Source organism: Phocoena sinus, chromosome 7 (assembly GCF_008692025.1).
Source record: "Phocoena sinus isolate mPhoSin1 chromosome 7, mPhoSin1.pri, whole genome shotgun sequence".
Classification (NCBI taxonomy): domain Eukaryota; kingdom Metazoa; phylum Chordata; class Mammalia; order Artiodactyla; family Phocoenidae; genus Phocoena; species Phocoena sinus.
In genome coordinates, this window is record NC_045769.1 from 64,223,164 (window position 1) to 64,241,018 (window position 17,855).

The 17,855-nt window shown below is 41.0% G+C and overlaps 1 protein-coding gene across 2 annotated transcripts in view; it reads right to left on the reverse strand.

Moving 5' to 3' along the window:
- Positions 1-5,403: 5,403 nt before the first annotated feature.
- CERS6 (ceramide synthase 6) overlaps positions 5,404-17,855 on the reverse strand; it is a 328,740-nt gene continuing 316,288 nt past the window's right edge. Inside the window, exons 9-10 of one of the 2 annotated variants that reach the window (XM_032636504.1) lie at positions 14,277-14,433; positions 5,404-10,998 (exon numbers count right to left, since the gene is read on the reverse strand). In XM_032636504.1, coding sequence (XP_032492395.1) covers positions 10,846-10,998; positions 14,277-14,433 — 310 coding nt within the window. In that variant the 3' untranslated portion in view covers positions 5,404-10,845. The remainder of the gene's footprint in view (positions 10,999-14,276; positions 14,434-17,855) is intronic. The other variant, XM_032636505.1, reaches the window with a different exon arrangement.

Genomic DNA, 17,855 nt, shown 5'->3' on the forward strand with positions numbered 1-17,855 from the left:
TGCCCATTGCCATAGAGTAAATACTTCCACCACAGCTGATTTCAAGCTGCCTATTTAATGTCACTGAACATAGGGTCAGGAAGAAACGCATAATAGCACACCATCATATAGTATTCCCATCTTAATTCAAGAGCATAGGCCATATTAAAATGTAGGCAAATAATTAGAAAGGGGTGTTTTTGAGTATTACCTATACTTTAAAATATAATTTTAAATTGTAAGTTTATACAATTTTTAATAATGGCTGTTTAATAACCAGTCTGCAAAATTCCAGAATATTTCACAATTAGCTCGTACAAGCTTGGTTCAGGCATATGTTTCAGTGCTTTTAGCTGTGAGTTCAGTGTTGATGAATTTACAATATGTATTACGTAAAAGTGTCTTTAAACAAAAGCAAGTGTAAAACAAAGTGATGTATTGATCAGCTGATGAAACTGTTGTGAACAGAGGCTCGCAGGAACCCAGCCCTGTGTTTCTCATAGGAGCGATGATTCACACTGAGTTTATAGAACATCACTCCAGTGAGTAACAAGAAAGCAAGCGTATCTACCTTTTCAGGGATGGTTTGATTGAGATAGTTCTGCACTTAGCATGATGCCTGCACACAGTAGGAAAGCCCTAAGAGGTCCCTTCTCTTCCGCAGCTCGCCTTCCCTGTCTGGGGAGTACTGTGCTAAACCAGGCAGGCTAGCTCAGACGCTACCATCGGTTATGAAATGTACAAACAGCAAGTATCGTTATTGTTGGATGCTCGGCTCCTTCAGGGAGGTGTTTTGGAAATTGTGATCATCCGTCAATTTGCAGTCCATGAGATGCCTTTGAACTACACAAAGAAATGTGTTAACATTGACAACACAAAAGAACTACATTCAGTCAGGAAGTTTGCCCTCCCCGCCAGGGTTCTCCCTGGCTGATGATTGCCAATGTCATATTTTTTCAAGCTGCTTTCCTTAAAGGAAACTGGGGGCTTTTCCTGTCCCACAGCTCAGCATCAGTAAAATCTTACAGTAAAATCTTCCACCTCTCATTCTCTGTCCAGACTTACTTTGTCGCCTATGGGCTGAATCCTCAGCAATGCTTAGTCCTTTATTTCTTCCAATGGCCATGTGCCCATCACCCTGCCTTGTCACGTGATGCCCACTACACCCCTGCACACACTGCTGACTCGCTCGAAGTTGGAGCAGTTTTTCCAGTAATGGTTACGATGGGCATTACTTAGCCCATGTTCTTTTTCTCATGAAAAATGACAACATGGAGCTTCCCTGGTGGCGCAGTTGTTGAGAGTCCGCCTGCCGATGCAGGGGACACGGGTTCGTGCCCCGGTCCAGGAGGATCCCACATGCCGCGGAGCGGCTGGGCCCGTGAGCCATGGCCGCTGGGCCTGCGCATCCGGAGCCTGTGCTCCGCGACGGGAGAGGCCACAGCAGTGAGAGGCCCGCGTACCGCAAAAAAAAAAAAAAAAAAAAAAAAAAAAAGGCAACATGTCATATTATGCTACTTCTTGCTTAAGTCCTTGAAAGGTTCCCCATTACTCTTATCCTAAAACTTGCCCTCCTTACCCTGGAACACAGACCCTGTGTGACCCGTCCCTCCCTAACTTTCGAATGACGTCACCTGCTCTCTCCTCATCTATCTTGCTTCATCACATTGGCCTTCTCGGTGCTCCTTGAACTTCCAAGCCTGTTCCCTCAGCGGCTTGGTGTTTCGGGCTCCTGCTGCCTGGTCTGCAGCTGTCCAAGTTCTTCCTCCAGCCACTCCTGTCAGTTACATCTTAGCCCAAATCCCCTGTCTGGAAGTTGTCTGTGACCACCCAGTCTGAAGAGCCCTGGCAGACATGTAATCACTTTGTTTCTTCTTTACTTTTGTCCTGTGTCACTATGTGAAATTATCATGCTTTATGGGCTAAGTTGTGTCCCCCCAAATTCATGTTGAAACCCTAACCCCTAATACTTAAGGAGATGACTATTTTGAGGTGAGGCCTTTAAAGAGGCCTTAAGATACCTTTCACATTTATGCATTCTATGTACATATCCCTAAAAGCCCCAGAAATAGATTACATGTATGAATCAGTGTTCATTGCAGAAGATGGAGGATGTTAACTTTTTGCCAAATTGTGATACCCTTGAAACTTTTTTTCCCTTTTGCTGGAAAAAGGAGATTAACATGATAAAAATTTCATCGATGGTTAGAAAAAGAGGTGATTAAGGTAAAACGAGGCCCTTGGGGTGGGCCCTAACTCAGTATGACTGCTGTCCTTAAAAGAAGAGATTAGGACACAGACAGATACACAGAGAAATGACCATGTGAAGATACAGTGAGAAGGCAAGCCAAAGAAACAATCAACCTACTGACACCTTGCTCTCCGACTTCTATCCTCTGTAGAGAAAGGGGTTGCAGGGGGGATACATTTCTGTTAAGTCACCCAGTCTGTGATATCTTGTTATGGCAGCCCTAGCAAACTAATGTGCCTCGTTTCTTTGTTTTCTTTTTTCCTTTTCTTACTAGATTGGAAGTTCCATGAAAGCAGGAACCATATCTGTGTTATTCTATTCTTAGTGCCTGCAACAATTCCTGGCACCTAATGGGCTCTCTATAAATATTTTAAAATGATTGAATGATGCAGCCAGGAACCTGAGACTTTGGTGTTCAAGTTATCTCTGGCTAGGCCAATAGATTCATTGCTCATTAATTAAAAAACAAACAAAACTCTTGCCTAAAGAATTGCTTCAAGACTCAAGTCATGAGTCCCAGTGCTTAGACCTTCTCACCCCATATTTTTCACAATTCCATTTGATTAGTTCTCCAGCTCTTCAACACCCTCTCTACTCAGTTCTTCTGTTTGTTTCTAGACACTTCTCTAGCCTGCACCTTTCTCCGCTGATGCCCTGCATGCCTGGGTCTGGGAAGCTGGTACCACAGGTGGCTTCCCTTACCTGAGTCCTGCCACAAAACCCCTCAGCTTTCGTGTCCCCAGCACCAGTGAGAGGAGGTGGCCCCCACACAGGGAAATGCCGAGTTCAGAAAGACTTGGAGACAAAGTGTGATCTCATGCTCACCTTGTTTCCTAAGAGATGGAATGTTATTGTTGATAGCTCAAATTTCACCAGCAGTCTCCTAAGCGGGTTCTTTCATTCTGCTAACATTCTCTGTGCCCTATTACCTGCCAGGCCCTAGGTGAGGCTCCAGGAACACCACCAGCTTTATGCTGGTTACTCTGTTTGCCCTCCAGCTCCCCCCCACCCCCCACCAGATCTCTGCTCTACACGTGGCAGGTGGACCTCTGCTACCCACATCTCCCTGGGTGCCCACTGGCAGCTTTCTGGCTGAGTTCAGCCAATGGTGGCACGAGAAAGCAGGAAGAGAGAGATGTCAGAGATGCTGACTCCCCATCCAAGTTTCCAGCTCCCACAAGGCAGCTTCTCCATCCACTCCCTCCCACTGGCCTCTGGTTACAGCCCAGGGGGCTAACAGTTTCCCATGCTTGCTGGCCTCTGGGTGCCTTACCATCCAGTTTGACCTTATAGTCCTGCCCAGGCCTCTGAAAATAGTCCTTCGGTTGAAGTTTCTTCCACTCAAACATCTACTAGTGACTTGTTTCCTGCCTGGACTCTGAAACACACTTTACATAATTCTTAAACTACAGCGTTTAGGAATGATGTAACTTTTCTCTCCTTATGCTACAGCGGCTTTGGGGATAATCCAGGATGTGGTCCTCAGGCTCGTCGCTGAGGTGATTAGTTCTGAGGGACCACCCTGCACCCTAGTAGATCCTGGTGCGTGACCCCGCTGTTGGGTTGTCCTGCCATCTTTCACCATTGTGGACGCTGCTGCCACTGCTCCAGGTAAAGCAAGTACAGGGTTGGTAGAAACAGAATTAGGGGGCAGAAATCACATGTGCTTTAGATGGATGTGGCCCAGCAATAAGGAAGGGGGCCCAAGAGAAGCTGAGTTGCATCGTGGCTATTTGGTAGAGATGCTTGCAGAGTTAGACTCTGCTGTGTTAACAGAACTGGAAGAGTTCTTGGTTTCCCCAAATGGTGCATTTGCTTATAGTCTATCTTTCTGTACCTCAGAGAAATTCTGGTGGTTTGATTTATCACAATAACTCATGCTTGGAATCAGAATGTTGCTGGGGGTGGTTATAATATTTGTAAGATTTTTAATAGGCTGTCTGCTTTATTTTTTATAATGCTGGTGGTGGTGGGCATGTCTGGTTGAATGTCAGTGCTATTTTTATGGCTCTTGAGATATGAGATGACATAAGCTTAAAGCAGAAGAGCAGCTGGGGAAGAAAGAGTTATACAGGAAAGACAAAGAGGGAGAGAAGGTCTAACAAAGTGGGGCACAGACCCCGAGAAGATGATGTCAACCAAGCTGAGTGCACAAACTCTGAGGGACAATTTTGTGTGTGTTGTGCATCCTAAGTGCCTCTTTTACAGTTTGGAAATACAGTCTGATATATTTGATCTGATATCTTTATAAATTATATTTTTCCAGAATGAAGTACTACATAAAACTTAACTTGAAGCTTTTATATCTTAATTTGCAAAGAGATACTATAACATAGATATATGTTATGTATGTGTGTGTGTGTGTGTGTGTGTGTATATATATACATATATATATATACATATACATATATATATATATATATATATGAGTTTGTTAAATTAACCTTTGTTAAGTGGAGCACAGGGTGTCGGATGGTGAACCCACAACAGAGTTCAACAGACCACAGGAGAACTTGAAATAGAGAGGTTTATTATTCACAGGTCCTAGGGGGAGTATATGGCACACCTGAAGGGGCCACACAGGGAGGTCAAGGCAGGGTACAGACAGAGAGAAAGAAACAGGACCTTGGGTACATGCTTTCATCAGGGTCCACACGTGGAGTGCTCCGGGGTCCCTGGGCTATGGCCAGATCAGTCAATTCAAGCCAAAAGAGGGAGGTTTTGGTAAGCCCCCTGGGGGAGTCTTATCTAAGGGATGCATAAGGCATACAAGCACTGGGAGGCAGGAGAGACTGTTGATCACAAGGGTTGAAGTCATATATCGGGGACTTACATTTGCTTGTGACTCTAGGCTGCTATTCAGGACATGCACCTGTATGAGGGGCTAGTGTCAAGTTACGGTCCCTGCAGGCTACATGGCAAACAAAATGGTTGCTAAGGCAACACCACCATCAAGTAGCTTAGCTAAATTCTCGACAAAATAACATATAAATAGAACATTATATGGAACGTATAAATATTACATCCTTTTTTTGTAATCATAGCAACTACTGGGGTTTGAGGAGGCTTACAGGAAACTCATAGGGTGATGTGAGGATAAATCTTGTCCAGGAAGATGTGACACATTACCAACACAAGCTTGGTAGTGCTTACAGAAAAGGGCATTTACACTGTACTCTTAATACTTATCTTTATTATGAAAGTGTTTTCAAAGTAAAATGATCCTCATTACAATGATTGCTTCCAGGGATCAAGAATGAATAATCATATTTTCATATAAAAATCAGCAAAACATAGTAACAATACATAAAATAATGCTAATTGGCTAACAGTACATCATTCCATTTCTGACAGAGATGCTCAAGCGCTGAATTGTCTTACCAAGTAAAGGCCTTGTCACCTATTCTATTTCTCACGGCAAGTTGGAAAAAATCAAATCCCCAAACTAACCACCTTCCCCTTGCATGACACCAAATGGCTATGGAGGTAACTGATCATGTGGGTAAAGGGGTGATGAAAACCATGAGCTTAGAGGCTTTATGAAACTTTGGGAAATCAAACTTGGAGGGTGTTTTCCATGTTTAAATTAATGAAGCTCTAAGTTCCAGAATCACCACATAACTATTCCTATTACAGAGCTAATTTCTCTTTGGCAACTAATCTTTAAAAACCCCTAATTTTTAAGAGCAGTTTTACAACGACGGTTGTAAAAAATTACTGTAGATCCAAAAGAAAAAAAGATGTCTTTATAAAATCTAATTTTTCACTTAACATAGAAATCATACCAACAACTGTTGTTCCCTGGTTTCCAGGCCATGCAACATATACCGAAATAGGAAGCCAAGCTTTCACAGACTTGTGTTAAGGAAAACAGGCTCACGTGGGCACAATAGTTTTTAGGAAAAATGGAATCAGGCATAGAAGGAAGTATGGTACACAACTGATCCAAAGGCTATTGGGAAATTGATAGCAGATAAGTGACAATATTCTGGCTTCCTTTTATTAAGAGTCCCAGGAGACTTAAAGGAATGTGAGTGAAAGATAAACAAGACAGATCCTAGGCTAGTGGTCCCCTCCCATTGCTTCCTGGGCAATCTTGAGACTGTCTAGTCTTGTGGAGACACCATATGATGGGCTGTCTGCCTGCAGAGACTTTGATCAGATGGGGTCTCAGCTTGTGGCCTTTTGGTAATGTGCTCCTTTCAAAGGCTTCAGGTTGAACTCACGTTGGAAAGACTAAAGTTCTCCTTTGGGTGTCTACAGATCTTATTAACAGCTACTTATGATGTTTTACGTTCTCTAACACAATTTTCTCCATAAAAGCCATTAGCAGGTATGCTCCCTCTGAGCGCACGTTAGAGGCGTTCCAACAGCATAGAGTGGCCCAGTGAACAGGCCTCCTCGGCATCTACTGAGCGCCCCCTAGGGGACGGGAGGGGACCATGCATACAAATGCAAACCACAGGGCCTTTTTCTGGCCTATTACTAATGAAGAATTAAAATGTGGCCACAGCGAACCAGTGCTAATTACTATCTGGTAATTTGATAATGGTACACTTTCATTTAACCGAGAGAAACTTATCCCTGCTCTGGGGACAACAATAACTTCTTTTAAAAAAATATCTTGCTGCATTTTGCGTGAACTGTTTGTGACTGACAGTACTCCTTCTATGGACAGCACACAAGTGCAGACTTCGATCTCATTTGATCTTTTCTTATTTTAACGTTAGGAACATTTCAGGGCTACTAATATTTATCTACAAAGCAGGAATGAGCCAAAGACAAAGTAAAAAAAGTAAGCTAATTAGAACCTTAAGATCTCAAATAGCACATGAAATGTAAACATTTAACCTCTTACTTCCAAAGGATTTCTTGAAAGCTCTTTGGACATAATGATATCATCACACATACTGATGAAGAGAATTATTTAATACCTTCAGAATTATTCTGTATACTTTTCATACTTCCAATTAAGAGAAAAATACTCAAATATTCAGGCAACTTTGGCATTAACATCTCCAAGACGGGGACAAAAATAACTACCAACGCAAAAATCATGAATAGATTGGGAACAATCACGGGTGTCCATAAAGTTCTCTTGGAAGAGCTCTTTTGTAACGACTCAGGTAACTTGGAATGAAATGTAATTTTTTACTTTGGCCCAGATAAATGAGGTTGAAAAATATAGAGTGGAAGATTCAGGCCCTTTCTACCCAAGGTGCAAGCATTTAGTTTGCTCAAATTCAAACGCTATCCAATACTCAGAACGGAAAGTTTGGTAATAGAACTGGACATTTTGAGATTTACCCACCATTTTGGCTAAAGCTGACCTGATTTTATCCCACTAAAGAGTTATTTCTCTCATCCAATTGCTTGTTTTCTTGGAGAGCCTATCTTTTTTCCTAGTTCATCTTTGTTAGATGGCTGTTTCATTATCTGATGGTACCTCAGGATACCATCTGTCTAGCAGCCTAGCAGGAGTTGGATGTTAATAAAATCCTGGGGTGAAGCAGAAATCATGTGCATTTTTTCCAACACTTAGTTTAATAATCCAAAGTAGTTGCTCCTTCATTCTCAACGTTCGTATCACTTAGTTTGGAAATGGGAACTACTTAGATGCTGACTTTAGGGCCTCCATGATCTCAGCTCCGAGACAAAGAGGCTGAAGGAGTCTACCACTCTCAGCTGTCGTGGAACCATGAACAGGAAGTGGGGAAGGAGGTGGGAAGTTTCTATTGCACATGGCAGATGGTTTTCATGAAAAGAATATGGATAAGGACCAGTCAGTGATATTCTGGTTTTATCACGTTTTTTTGAGAAACATACAGGTACATACATAGATCACACATTTTTATATCATTTATTGACCCAAGGCCAAATTCTACTTGATTTTCTACATTCTTCTCCTTCTAATCAATCTACAAAAGCTATAGAATTGGAGAATAAGATATTACCTTTTCTAGACTCCTTCCTGCGTATCTCTTTGTACCTTGGGAAGGTCTGAATATGACCAGGACAGGTTAAGTTAATCAATGGGAAACAACACTCTTACTAAACCTACAGTTTACTTTACAAAATCCACTTCCAAAGCTATGGCTTGGCACAGGTAGAAGATAGGCTATCTCACATATTTTCCTCTCTCAGCCTTATCAGGCCACCATGGGAGAGCAGTAGACAAGATATATTATTCTTCATCTCAAAAGCCCTACAAACACCATTCTGATTAGTCAAAAAGAACTCTTTGCCTTAAAATGTAAAATGAAATAAAAACCCACAGATACATAGAGGACTGCATTAAGTTACTGCCATTGGTCAGAGAGGCTCTGAGAATTCTCAATCCTTCTAAGTGACTTTTGGGAAAAACAAAAGATTGTTCAGATGTCTTTGCTAAGGACAGACTTAATTTTCTTCATTTCATGCAAATCTTCTAGACCTTTAATTTACAGGCTGATATTCTGAAATTATTTTTCTGTGCTAAAAGTGTCAGATGATCCAAAGTTGAACACACTGTGGTTCTCTGGTTTATTTCACCCATCAGGGGACTTGCTCTAGACACTAAAGCAAGGCACGAGTCATTCTTCTGTTCCATATTTTAGCTGATAAGAAACTTTCACCTTCTCAAAAATTTTCAGCTATAACATGCATGCTGTTTACTTTTTATATGTCTGCATTTTAGCAGATGTTCAGATGACTTAACAAGTGTATTTGGTATTTAACGATCAGTCTTACAAACACGACCATCCACAAATTACACTCCTAGACATATCCCTGTTCTGTGAAATAAAATAATAAGGCTTTACAAGAAGAGTTAGTTATACTGTTTCTTCAATAAACAAGCAGACATATTTCCAAGGCTCTTCAATCATTACTATGGACCATACCAAAACCACACTATTTTATAAATAGGTGGGAAAAGAGTTAACATTGCAGCGTGAGGTTTTTGTTTGGAAGTATTAACACTCATGTTGTGCACTGTGGGCACAAAGCTTTATTTCAATTTTTAAAAGAATTGAATATGAATGGTTTTGGGCAGGACATGCACTTGCTAGTATTTTGCTGTTCCCTTCACTAGCCCTGACTTGTGCATTGATATCACTGCATTGTGGTTTGGGGCTCTTTTTTTAGAAGATGGTCTTTCTGATTTATGAAATAAGTATTTATAATACCTTTTTATTCCCTCTCACTAAAAGTTGGTTTCAAGAAAAGAGATAAAATCTTTGGTTTATGTGTGTGGTTTTTTATCTATACATAAATAACACTGCCCTGTAGGAGACTATGGAAACTTATTTTTTCAGTAATCTTTCTCATTGCCGAGTAGAATTTTTATTGTTTTTTTTTCTGGAAATAGCTCCCTTTGAACAAAAATTCCTGGAAACTGAGCAAGTTCTTCAAAGAAGCAAACAAAAGGACTTAGAGCGTAACACTGCTCAGTTTCTAGTAACAGGAAATTCTGTTATGTTACGGGTTATGTTTAAGGAGAAAAGACAAAGGGTAAAATGTTCTTTCTCCCATTGGCTTTATTTTGCTCAGAAAAATAAAAATATCAAGATCAAATACTAGATAGGGCGCTTTCTTGAAAGCTGGTTGCGGTAAAGTGCTTTGCATTAGAGGTGACTTTTGCCAACTCTTGGAAGTCTCCTTTATCTGTTCCAAAATATACTTAGCTTCTTTCTTTCATGACATGGCAAAAGATGGCGCTAATTACAGGGGTAGTGGTAAAACCTGGTTGAAATCTGCTGCTCTCTTTGTATTATTCTCAGATCATGGGACAAGTTCCCAGTAGGAAGAGTGACTTCTTTGTTTGTAGCCATGACCTTAAGTCTTCCTTCAGAGCCGGAGCACTGACCCTGTCATAGATAATAAAAAAATCTCTGTAACCTCCAAAGTTAATCCCCAGCTAGCTGCCATTCTCACTGAAGAAATCTTGGCTGTGGGAATAAGAAATGACAGCTAATCCAAAGCAATTTAATACAAAACAAATTTTTTAAGTCCTCCAATAACCACACTCTTTAATTGCAACAGCTAATGGACCACGAAGAGTGACAATGACAAACCTGAGCTCATCCTGCTCCAGCTTTACACTGGGACGAAGCTCACTGAGACTGTACGGGCCATTTCGAAACAGGCACTGTAACACAAAGAAAGCAAACCTACTTGGAGCTGTAGGAGAATCCTGCGCTGGGATTTGCTTGCTCTGAGTGGCCAATTAAGCTAATGCTCCTCGCGGACTGGCTTAGGGGAACAGAAAGGGGTAGAGGCAGATGGAGCGTCTCCCTCACTGTCATGAACCCCGAGAGTAAAAAGGAGTGAGGAAACCCTCTTTTGTCCACAGATTCACAAACAAATACAAAAAAAAATAAATAATATTCTAAGACAGTACAAACGCAAATACTGTTCCCTTGTGCCAATTACATAAAGCATGCCTACATATACAGAATGGTAATTCTTCCTCATTCACAGACAGGACGTATGGCAGTGCACTATTCAAAATGCTTTGATAATCCTAATTTTTGTTTCTGGTGCTGACAGATTATGAAAGGAACTGCATTTGCAACTTATTAAATACTTCCAGGAACCAACAGTTCACTTTATTTGGGACTTGTAGTTTTGAGTAATTAATCATCCATGGAGCAAGGGCCAGGGAGGAGATACCCGTTGGTACCACTGGTCCCATTGGTGGTGGTCGCAGCATGGGGGTTACTCCCCGGAGGTTCCGAGTCCTCCTCATCTGAGCTAGACTCAATATCGCTTCGATCGTCCTTGGACACCTGTGGAATACGAGAAGGTGAGTGCAGCCAGCTCCGAAGGAACCGTTAAGGTATGGCATGCTCAGAAGTATACGCACAAGCATACATGAAGAAAAACAGATCTATAAAACATCGAGGAGGATAGGAACATTGCCGTAGTAATAAGTTCCCCTTCTTTGGAGACAGACATTTGGGTGACTAAGTCAGTTATCAAGGAATGTAGGTGGATTTAGGCATCACAGGGGGCTAGCTTTGTTGACTTCCTTAAGGTGCCTTTGGATACTGAGAATGTACTAGACCATGAACCCCACTCTTACTGGCAAAGTGGCATATGGTACTACTGGAATGGCAGTATAGGAATTTGGTACAAATGGATCCATTTATTCTCGGATGATCACATTCTCTCTGAGAATCATTTAAAGTCAGCTCTTAATTAACTACACTAATGGAGATATTCACTAGCTCTGTTCACCAAAACATCATTCTTATTTGGCTTTTTTTTTTTTTTTTTTTTTTTTGCAGTACGCGGGCCTCTCACTGTCGTGGCCTCTCCCGCTGCGGAGCACAGGCTCCGGACGCGCAGGCTCAGCGGCCATGGCTCACGGGCCCAGCCGCTCCGCGGCACGTGGAATCCTCCCGGACCGGGGCACGAATCGGCGTCCCCTGCATCGGCAGGCGAAGTCTCAACCACTGCGCCACCAGGGAAGCCCTTATTTGGCTTTTTAATGCATTCTTTGATGACTTAATTTTTCTGTCTGCTAGAATTAAGCAGAAATTTTGTTTTGTATACCACATTGGGGCACTTGCTGGGTGAGGTCTAGTTGAAAGTATTTCCCAAGAAAAATCTACTGGCTCGATCATCATGAATTGGCTCCCATCATTCCAGGGTTCTTCCCCCTTCCATTCAGACTCTACAAGTCATGAGTAAGGCACCAGGATATAAATCTATATGTTATCATAAAGGATGAAAAAAAATCATACTGTCTCACAAGGAGGTAATGTAGGAAGAAATTACAGAAATACTCTACTGCTTATAAAACTGAAAGAGTTTGAACCTCCTACTCTATGTCTACATCATGGTAAACATTTTTACCCCACAGGCCTTAAGACCTTTGAGTAACTGCGTGCTGTTTACTTATTGTCTAAGGGGGGTGGTGGTAGCAATAGGGACCTGGTGGCTTGCTTGGCTTCATAGAAAGTTTCCCAGTCTAGTCCCTTATGATTCTCTAAGAGGTGGCTTGGGAAGTTGGCAGAATCTCCTGGGAGGCTTTTCAGAATGAACTGGGTTCCACATCTCATCCTCTCTGTCACTGCTACCCCCAACCGGAGAACCCTGGAATCCACTGCCCTCCCAATTTGAGAAGCCACCATCACTGCAGGAGAACGTCACCTTCGTCAGGTGGGGTGGGGTGAGGTGGGGACAGGAGAAAGTCCTGAGCTGAACACTGCTGCTCCAGCCTAAGCAGAGATGACTGAGTAAATATGTAAAAATGGACCTCACTCCAATGGCCCTTGAGATGAGATGAGACTCACAAGGACCATCTCCAAGAAGACTTAGATACTGAAACACCAAAATGACTAGATTACAAGGATACTTTAACTTAAAAAAAAAAATGGATCACAAAGACAGCATTAGAATAAGAGCTCCACTATGTTTGGAAATCCATTAGTCATAAATTAAGCTAATAGGAAAGAAAACTCCAGTTTCAGAGAGCGATTAATTTACATTTGCATGCTTAGTAAGATTTTTTTAATTGCATTTGGGAAAAAAATCTATACTTATGTTACCTCCAAAGGAAAGAACAATTTAGAATATCTCAAAATAACCCACAGGAAAATAGAGTCCATAACTCATGGCCAAGATGAATCTTACTGCCCTAGGTGAACAGCAAAGGCAGTTAAGATATTTTGAAGCCTGAGATCTGGAATAAAATTGACTGTCTCCTAATAAAGTTGAAGAAGTAAACTAGAGAGAAGACAGCGTATCTGGTGGAAATAGCCATGCAATAAGGTGACAAATCATCTAATCTACAGCCTCCTTGCATCTTCAGTTACCATTATCATATTGACAGTATTGTGCACATTGATTTAATTTGTATCCAAATGAGGACAGGAGCGTTTTTAAAAATAGAAATACATGCTCATTTTAAAGAGTACGAGGTCACAGAGAAAAAATGAATTCTTGCTTTTAAACAATTCATTGCTAAAAATATTTTGTATTTACATAGGAGCTGGTGCCGAGAATTGGCTTCATAGTACGTGACGAGATGTCCCGAGCCCCGGCGGAAGGGTCTCACAAAGCGGTCACGTGCTGCCCCGCTGCCCAGGGCAGCCCTGGCAAAGAGCCGATGCTCTGGCCTCCCTTCCGGACCGCGCTGATCCTCTCCCCAACTTAGCTCTGTTTCTCCTACTTCCCTTTGGTCCGTTTCTGTTTTTTAGCTGACATGTTGAACACCAGTTAAAGAAATCTATCTCCTCCGTTGGATCATGCAAAATTTAGCAGAATGAAAGCTCACACAAAAGGTCACTAACTGAGCTGTCCCTAGCATCCCTCACAGCTGGTGGGAGCCACACCTTGGTTAGAGCCTCCAGGCAGTGCCAACAGATTAGACAGAACAATATGCATAGAAACAAAAGCATCAGAGTGCCCCTCCAACGGGCTAACGTGGGACCCAGGACTGGCATAGAGAGAGAGGCGTGAGAAACTTACATGTAAAGGGTTCCACTTCCCAGACTTCCAGGTTGGCAGAAGGAAGAGAACGAACAATGAAAGTAAGAAAATGTCACAGAGAACGTTCCAGAAAAGTCACTGCTCTACACAGAGGGCTTGAGGCCTGGGAAGCTTTATTCAAATCAGCTTCGTGAGCCCATTTTTAACCAAAGGGATTTAACTAAATTTTTACTGACAAAGTCATAAATGGTCATACTGCATCAAGCAACCCTTTCTCATAAAATAAAAGAATTATTAAATTTCTGTCTGGTATAAGTATAATCAGAGGAGGACCAAGGGAGACAGAGAAAGGGAGAGTAGGAACACAACAAATAATATACCTCCATTGAATCTAAAATTATAAATGCAGATCATTTTACATGTAGCAAAGCGATGCTACATGTAAAAAAATCAACTAAACAGAAGAAAATGAAAGTTTGTATTGTGTTTCAAAGAGGTTATGCTAAACCTTGAAGGAGAAAAAACAGTTTTGATGATATTCTAAATAATAAATAATGTTCTTGTTGATTAGAAGAACACAAAACCATAATTTTCTGGGACATATTAGAAAGGGTGAGTTTTATCTTACCTTGCCTTTTGAAATAGCTTTGCAAGCTATTTTTACGATCAAGTAAGACCAGAAGCAGTTCAAGCCTTGTATTACCAACAGCAGTAGGTTAAAAACCCACCAGGAAGGGTAAGGTCCAACAATCTCCCAACTTTCAAATAATGTGGTATTTAACACCCTAAGGAAAAGGAGAAAGTAATCATTGAACACAGCTTTTCACTCTGCCTTCAAAGGAACTCTAGTTACTGCAAAGAAGCACGAAGTCAATGATATCCACTGATTACTCCCTGCAAGGACGGTCTGAAGGCTGACAACGTACCTAGAAGAGTCATCACCGGAACGATTCCCCTGGTGGCATAACATTCCTTTGGATTCTAGCTTGAATAGTGTACTTGTGCTCCCATTCACTTTTGTTGTCATTTCTCCCGTTAATTTTCATTACGTTTTCAATTGATTCTATTTCTCACTACTGGTTAAAAGGCCTGTATCATCCTTGAAGTTGCTTTGGGCCTTTAAATACGTGTGAGGAATACCATTTAATAATATTACATTGCAAGGGGAAAAAAAAGAGTAATTAATTCCAGACACACTAATTAAGTTTAAACTATATGCTTAGCACAGTGAGTTAGAATATACTTAAGACCTAATGCCGGTCCTCAAGTGGTTTATAGTCTAGTAGGGGAGCCTGTACTGGGTCCTGAATTTTGTAAGCCTTCCCCTGGGAAAGAACTGGCAACTGAAAGGCATCATATTGAAGTGATGTCTTGAGATGAGTGTTGGAAGGATTTTTTTTTAAATTATTAGAATATAATGAATATACTTAGTTTTAAGAGTATGTACTTGAGGCAGGCGAAAGTGTTTGAAGTAATTGGTTCCCTCTGTTATCCACCATCAGGACCAGGATGGAGCAGCCACCTGGGGCAGATACAGGATGGCTGGTTTCAGGGCTTGGCTCTCATCCTTGCTGTATCTGCCCCTAAGCCTTTGGAAGTTGATTCATGCCTTTTGGACTCATACTGCTGCCACACAGAAGCACGGTAGCCACAAAATTTTGCAATTACTCTCACTTCCTTGCTTTCCTCCTCAGCTTAGTGATGGGCTGGTTTGGAGATCTAAGTGGACTGACAAAACTCATCGAAGCGTATTTCCACCAACTGTCCCTGCAGTGCTTTGCCGGGACCCTCAGGAGAGGTTAGGTGGACAATACTCAGTGACTAAGGGGGAGGGATGGAAAACTCTTGAATGTAAGACACAGACCACTCATACAAGAACAGAAGGCACATCTACAGAAAATTTTAATATAAGAGTGTGATGAATGCTTTGAGAGAGGTTAAGAAAAGTACTTAGTGAATTCACAAAAGGAAAAAAAAAAACACATTGATTTGAGGTGGGATAAGAGGTAAGGAAAAAACGGAGAATGAATAATAGACATAAACAGGTTCTCCATGCCCAGTTTCAGCAACCTGCATTCATAGACCAGAATGAGACAAACAGAGTGTGTCTCTAACCCTGCCATATTAGTTATCTCTCAAGAACAATGCTCAATACACATGGATTTAAAATCCTAAAATCAATAGTATGGAGCTGAATTTGACAATTCATTAAAATTATATTACTCTATGATATAGTAGTATTCATTCTGGTGGAGGGGGACCAACATTAGGAAATCTATTAATATAATTATCACACATCCACAGGCCAAATTGGAACAAACCTAATTATTCCACCTGCACTGAAAGACATTTGGCAATGTTCAATTCTCCACTGCTGATGTTTAAAACTTGGAACTTAAAGCACTTAATATGATTTTTATCCAGCTCAACTCAGCAGTAGTCATAATACTTAACAAATACCAGAGTTACTGACTTTATAATTAGGAACAAACCATGAACAACCAGCATCACCATTATTATTTAACCCTACTGTAGTAGTTCTGGCTGTTAAGTATGGTAAAAAGTCAGAGTTCATTTCAAATAATAGGCATTAAATCTCTGTAACTGTTTCAAAAACAGCAAACAATCAAAATCTCCAATAACAGGTAGTGGTTAAAAAACTATTAAGATATTCCAGAAATTATAAAGTCACTCACAATATTAAACATGTTTCAAGAGTTTCTTATGATAGAGAAAAATCATAATATCTCAATTCCATAAAATACACACAGAAAAAGTAAGAGAATTATAATTCATTGGAAGGAATTAAAGTCATTATAGACTTTCTTTCTTTGGTGGATTAGGGAATTTTGTATTTTCTTCTTTATATTCTTCTCTTTTCCAAATCCATGACAAATAATTAGGACAAAATACAAGTAATTTAAAAAGGAATAAGTTAGGATAATGCCTATATTCCTGCCTTGTTTGTTATCCCAAGAGGCAGCCATGTCTTTATACACAGTCTGCAGGCCACGGGACAACAGGTCTAAACAAAGGTGAACTCCACGACAGCAAGGGAGGACTTACATACCTTATGCTTTTCTATCTCCAGCACCTTGCAAAACACTGCGAAGTAATGTGCTCGCTGGACCTGATGGCTGATTGACTGTGTGTTTGTTCAGTAATCAAATAAAATAGATATGCACAAGACAACTCGGGAATAATCACAATGATTTTATTTCAGAACCAGCTCTGCTTCTTGACATATTAAAACATGTTGACCTGCAGAGGGAATTCAGTTTCATTTGAACAGAAAGAGGTCCTGTAGAAATGGCAACCACGACTGCGTGATGCTACACATTATAAATTAGCCTTTGCTGAATTATAAGTTTGAGAACCTTTCTCACCATTACAGTTTGCTTGGCTTATTATGAACAGAGTGTCATGCAGTCGCTGGTGACATGATATTCACATTAATTTCTGAAACACTGCATCAGAATTTACAGGCTTTGCCATGACAATTAGCGGCACCTCTGAAATGCCACTCGAAAGTAATGGGATTTCTTTGAAAATTGACTTGGCTGCCTGCAGAGACAATTGAGAAAAAACAATCAGTGCACCAAAGAGCTATATCTCTCAGTAAGAAGCTTGGTAAGGAAAACAATATGTGAGGAATTGAGATTGAGGAGAGAGACATTATGCCACTTGGATTCTGAAAAACAGCAAACCCAGGAAATGGCGCCTTTGTTTAGCCACAGAATGTTTCTGATGAGAAAACTGTCCCCTTTTGGGCAAACTATTAAAATGGTGATTACAGGATTTTATCCTTTCCCAGAGGTTAGGGTTAGGAGTACATACGTTAATGATGTCATTACAAATCTACGGTGACAGGGCTCTGACGGGTGGTATCTCTGAGGGAGGATTGAGGGGACAGGACAGGAGGGAGGCTGCTGGCATGCTGAAAACACTCTCTATCCTGATTCAGGTAGCGATTATGCAGATTATACACATGCAAAATTTTACAAATGTAAAAATGTATCACGAAGATTTGTGTACGACACTGTGCGCATTATACCTCAATAAACTAAAATGGAAAAAAGTACTCTGGGGCAAACACTGCCAATATGCAACCTCTGGCTTGCATAATTACTATAATATCAGTGTTTCTACCCCTCCTCCCCACTAGTTTGGGGTCAATATATGGCTTCTAAGAAAATAGATTTTTTTT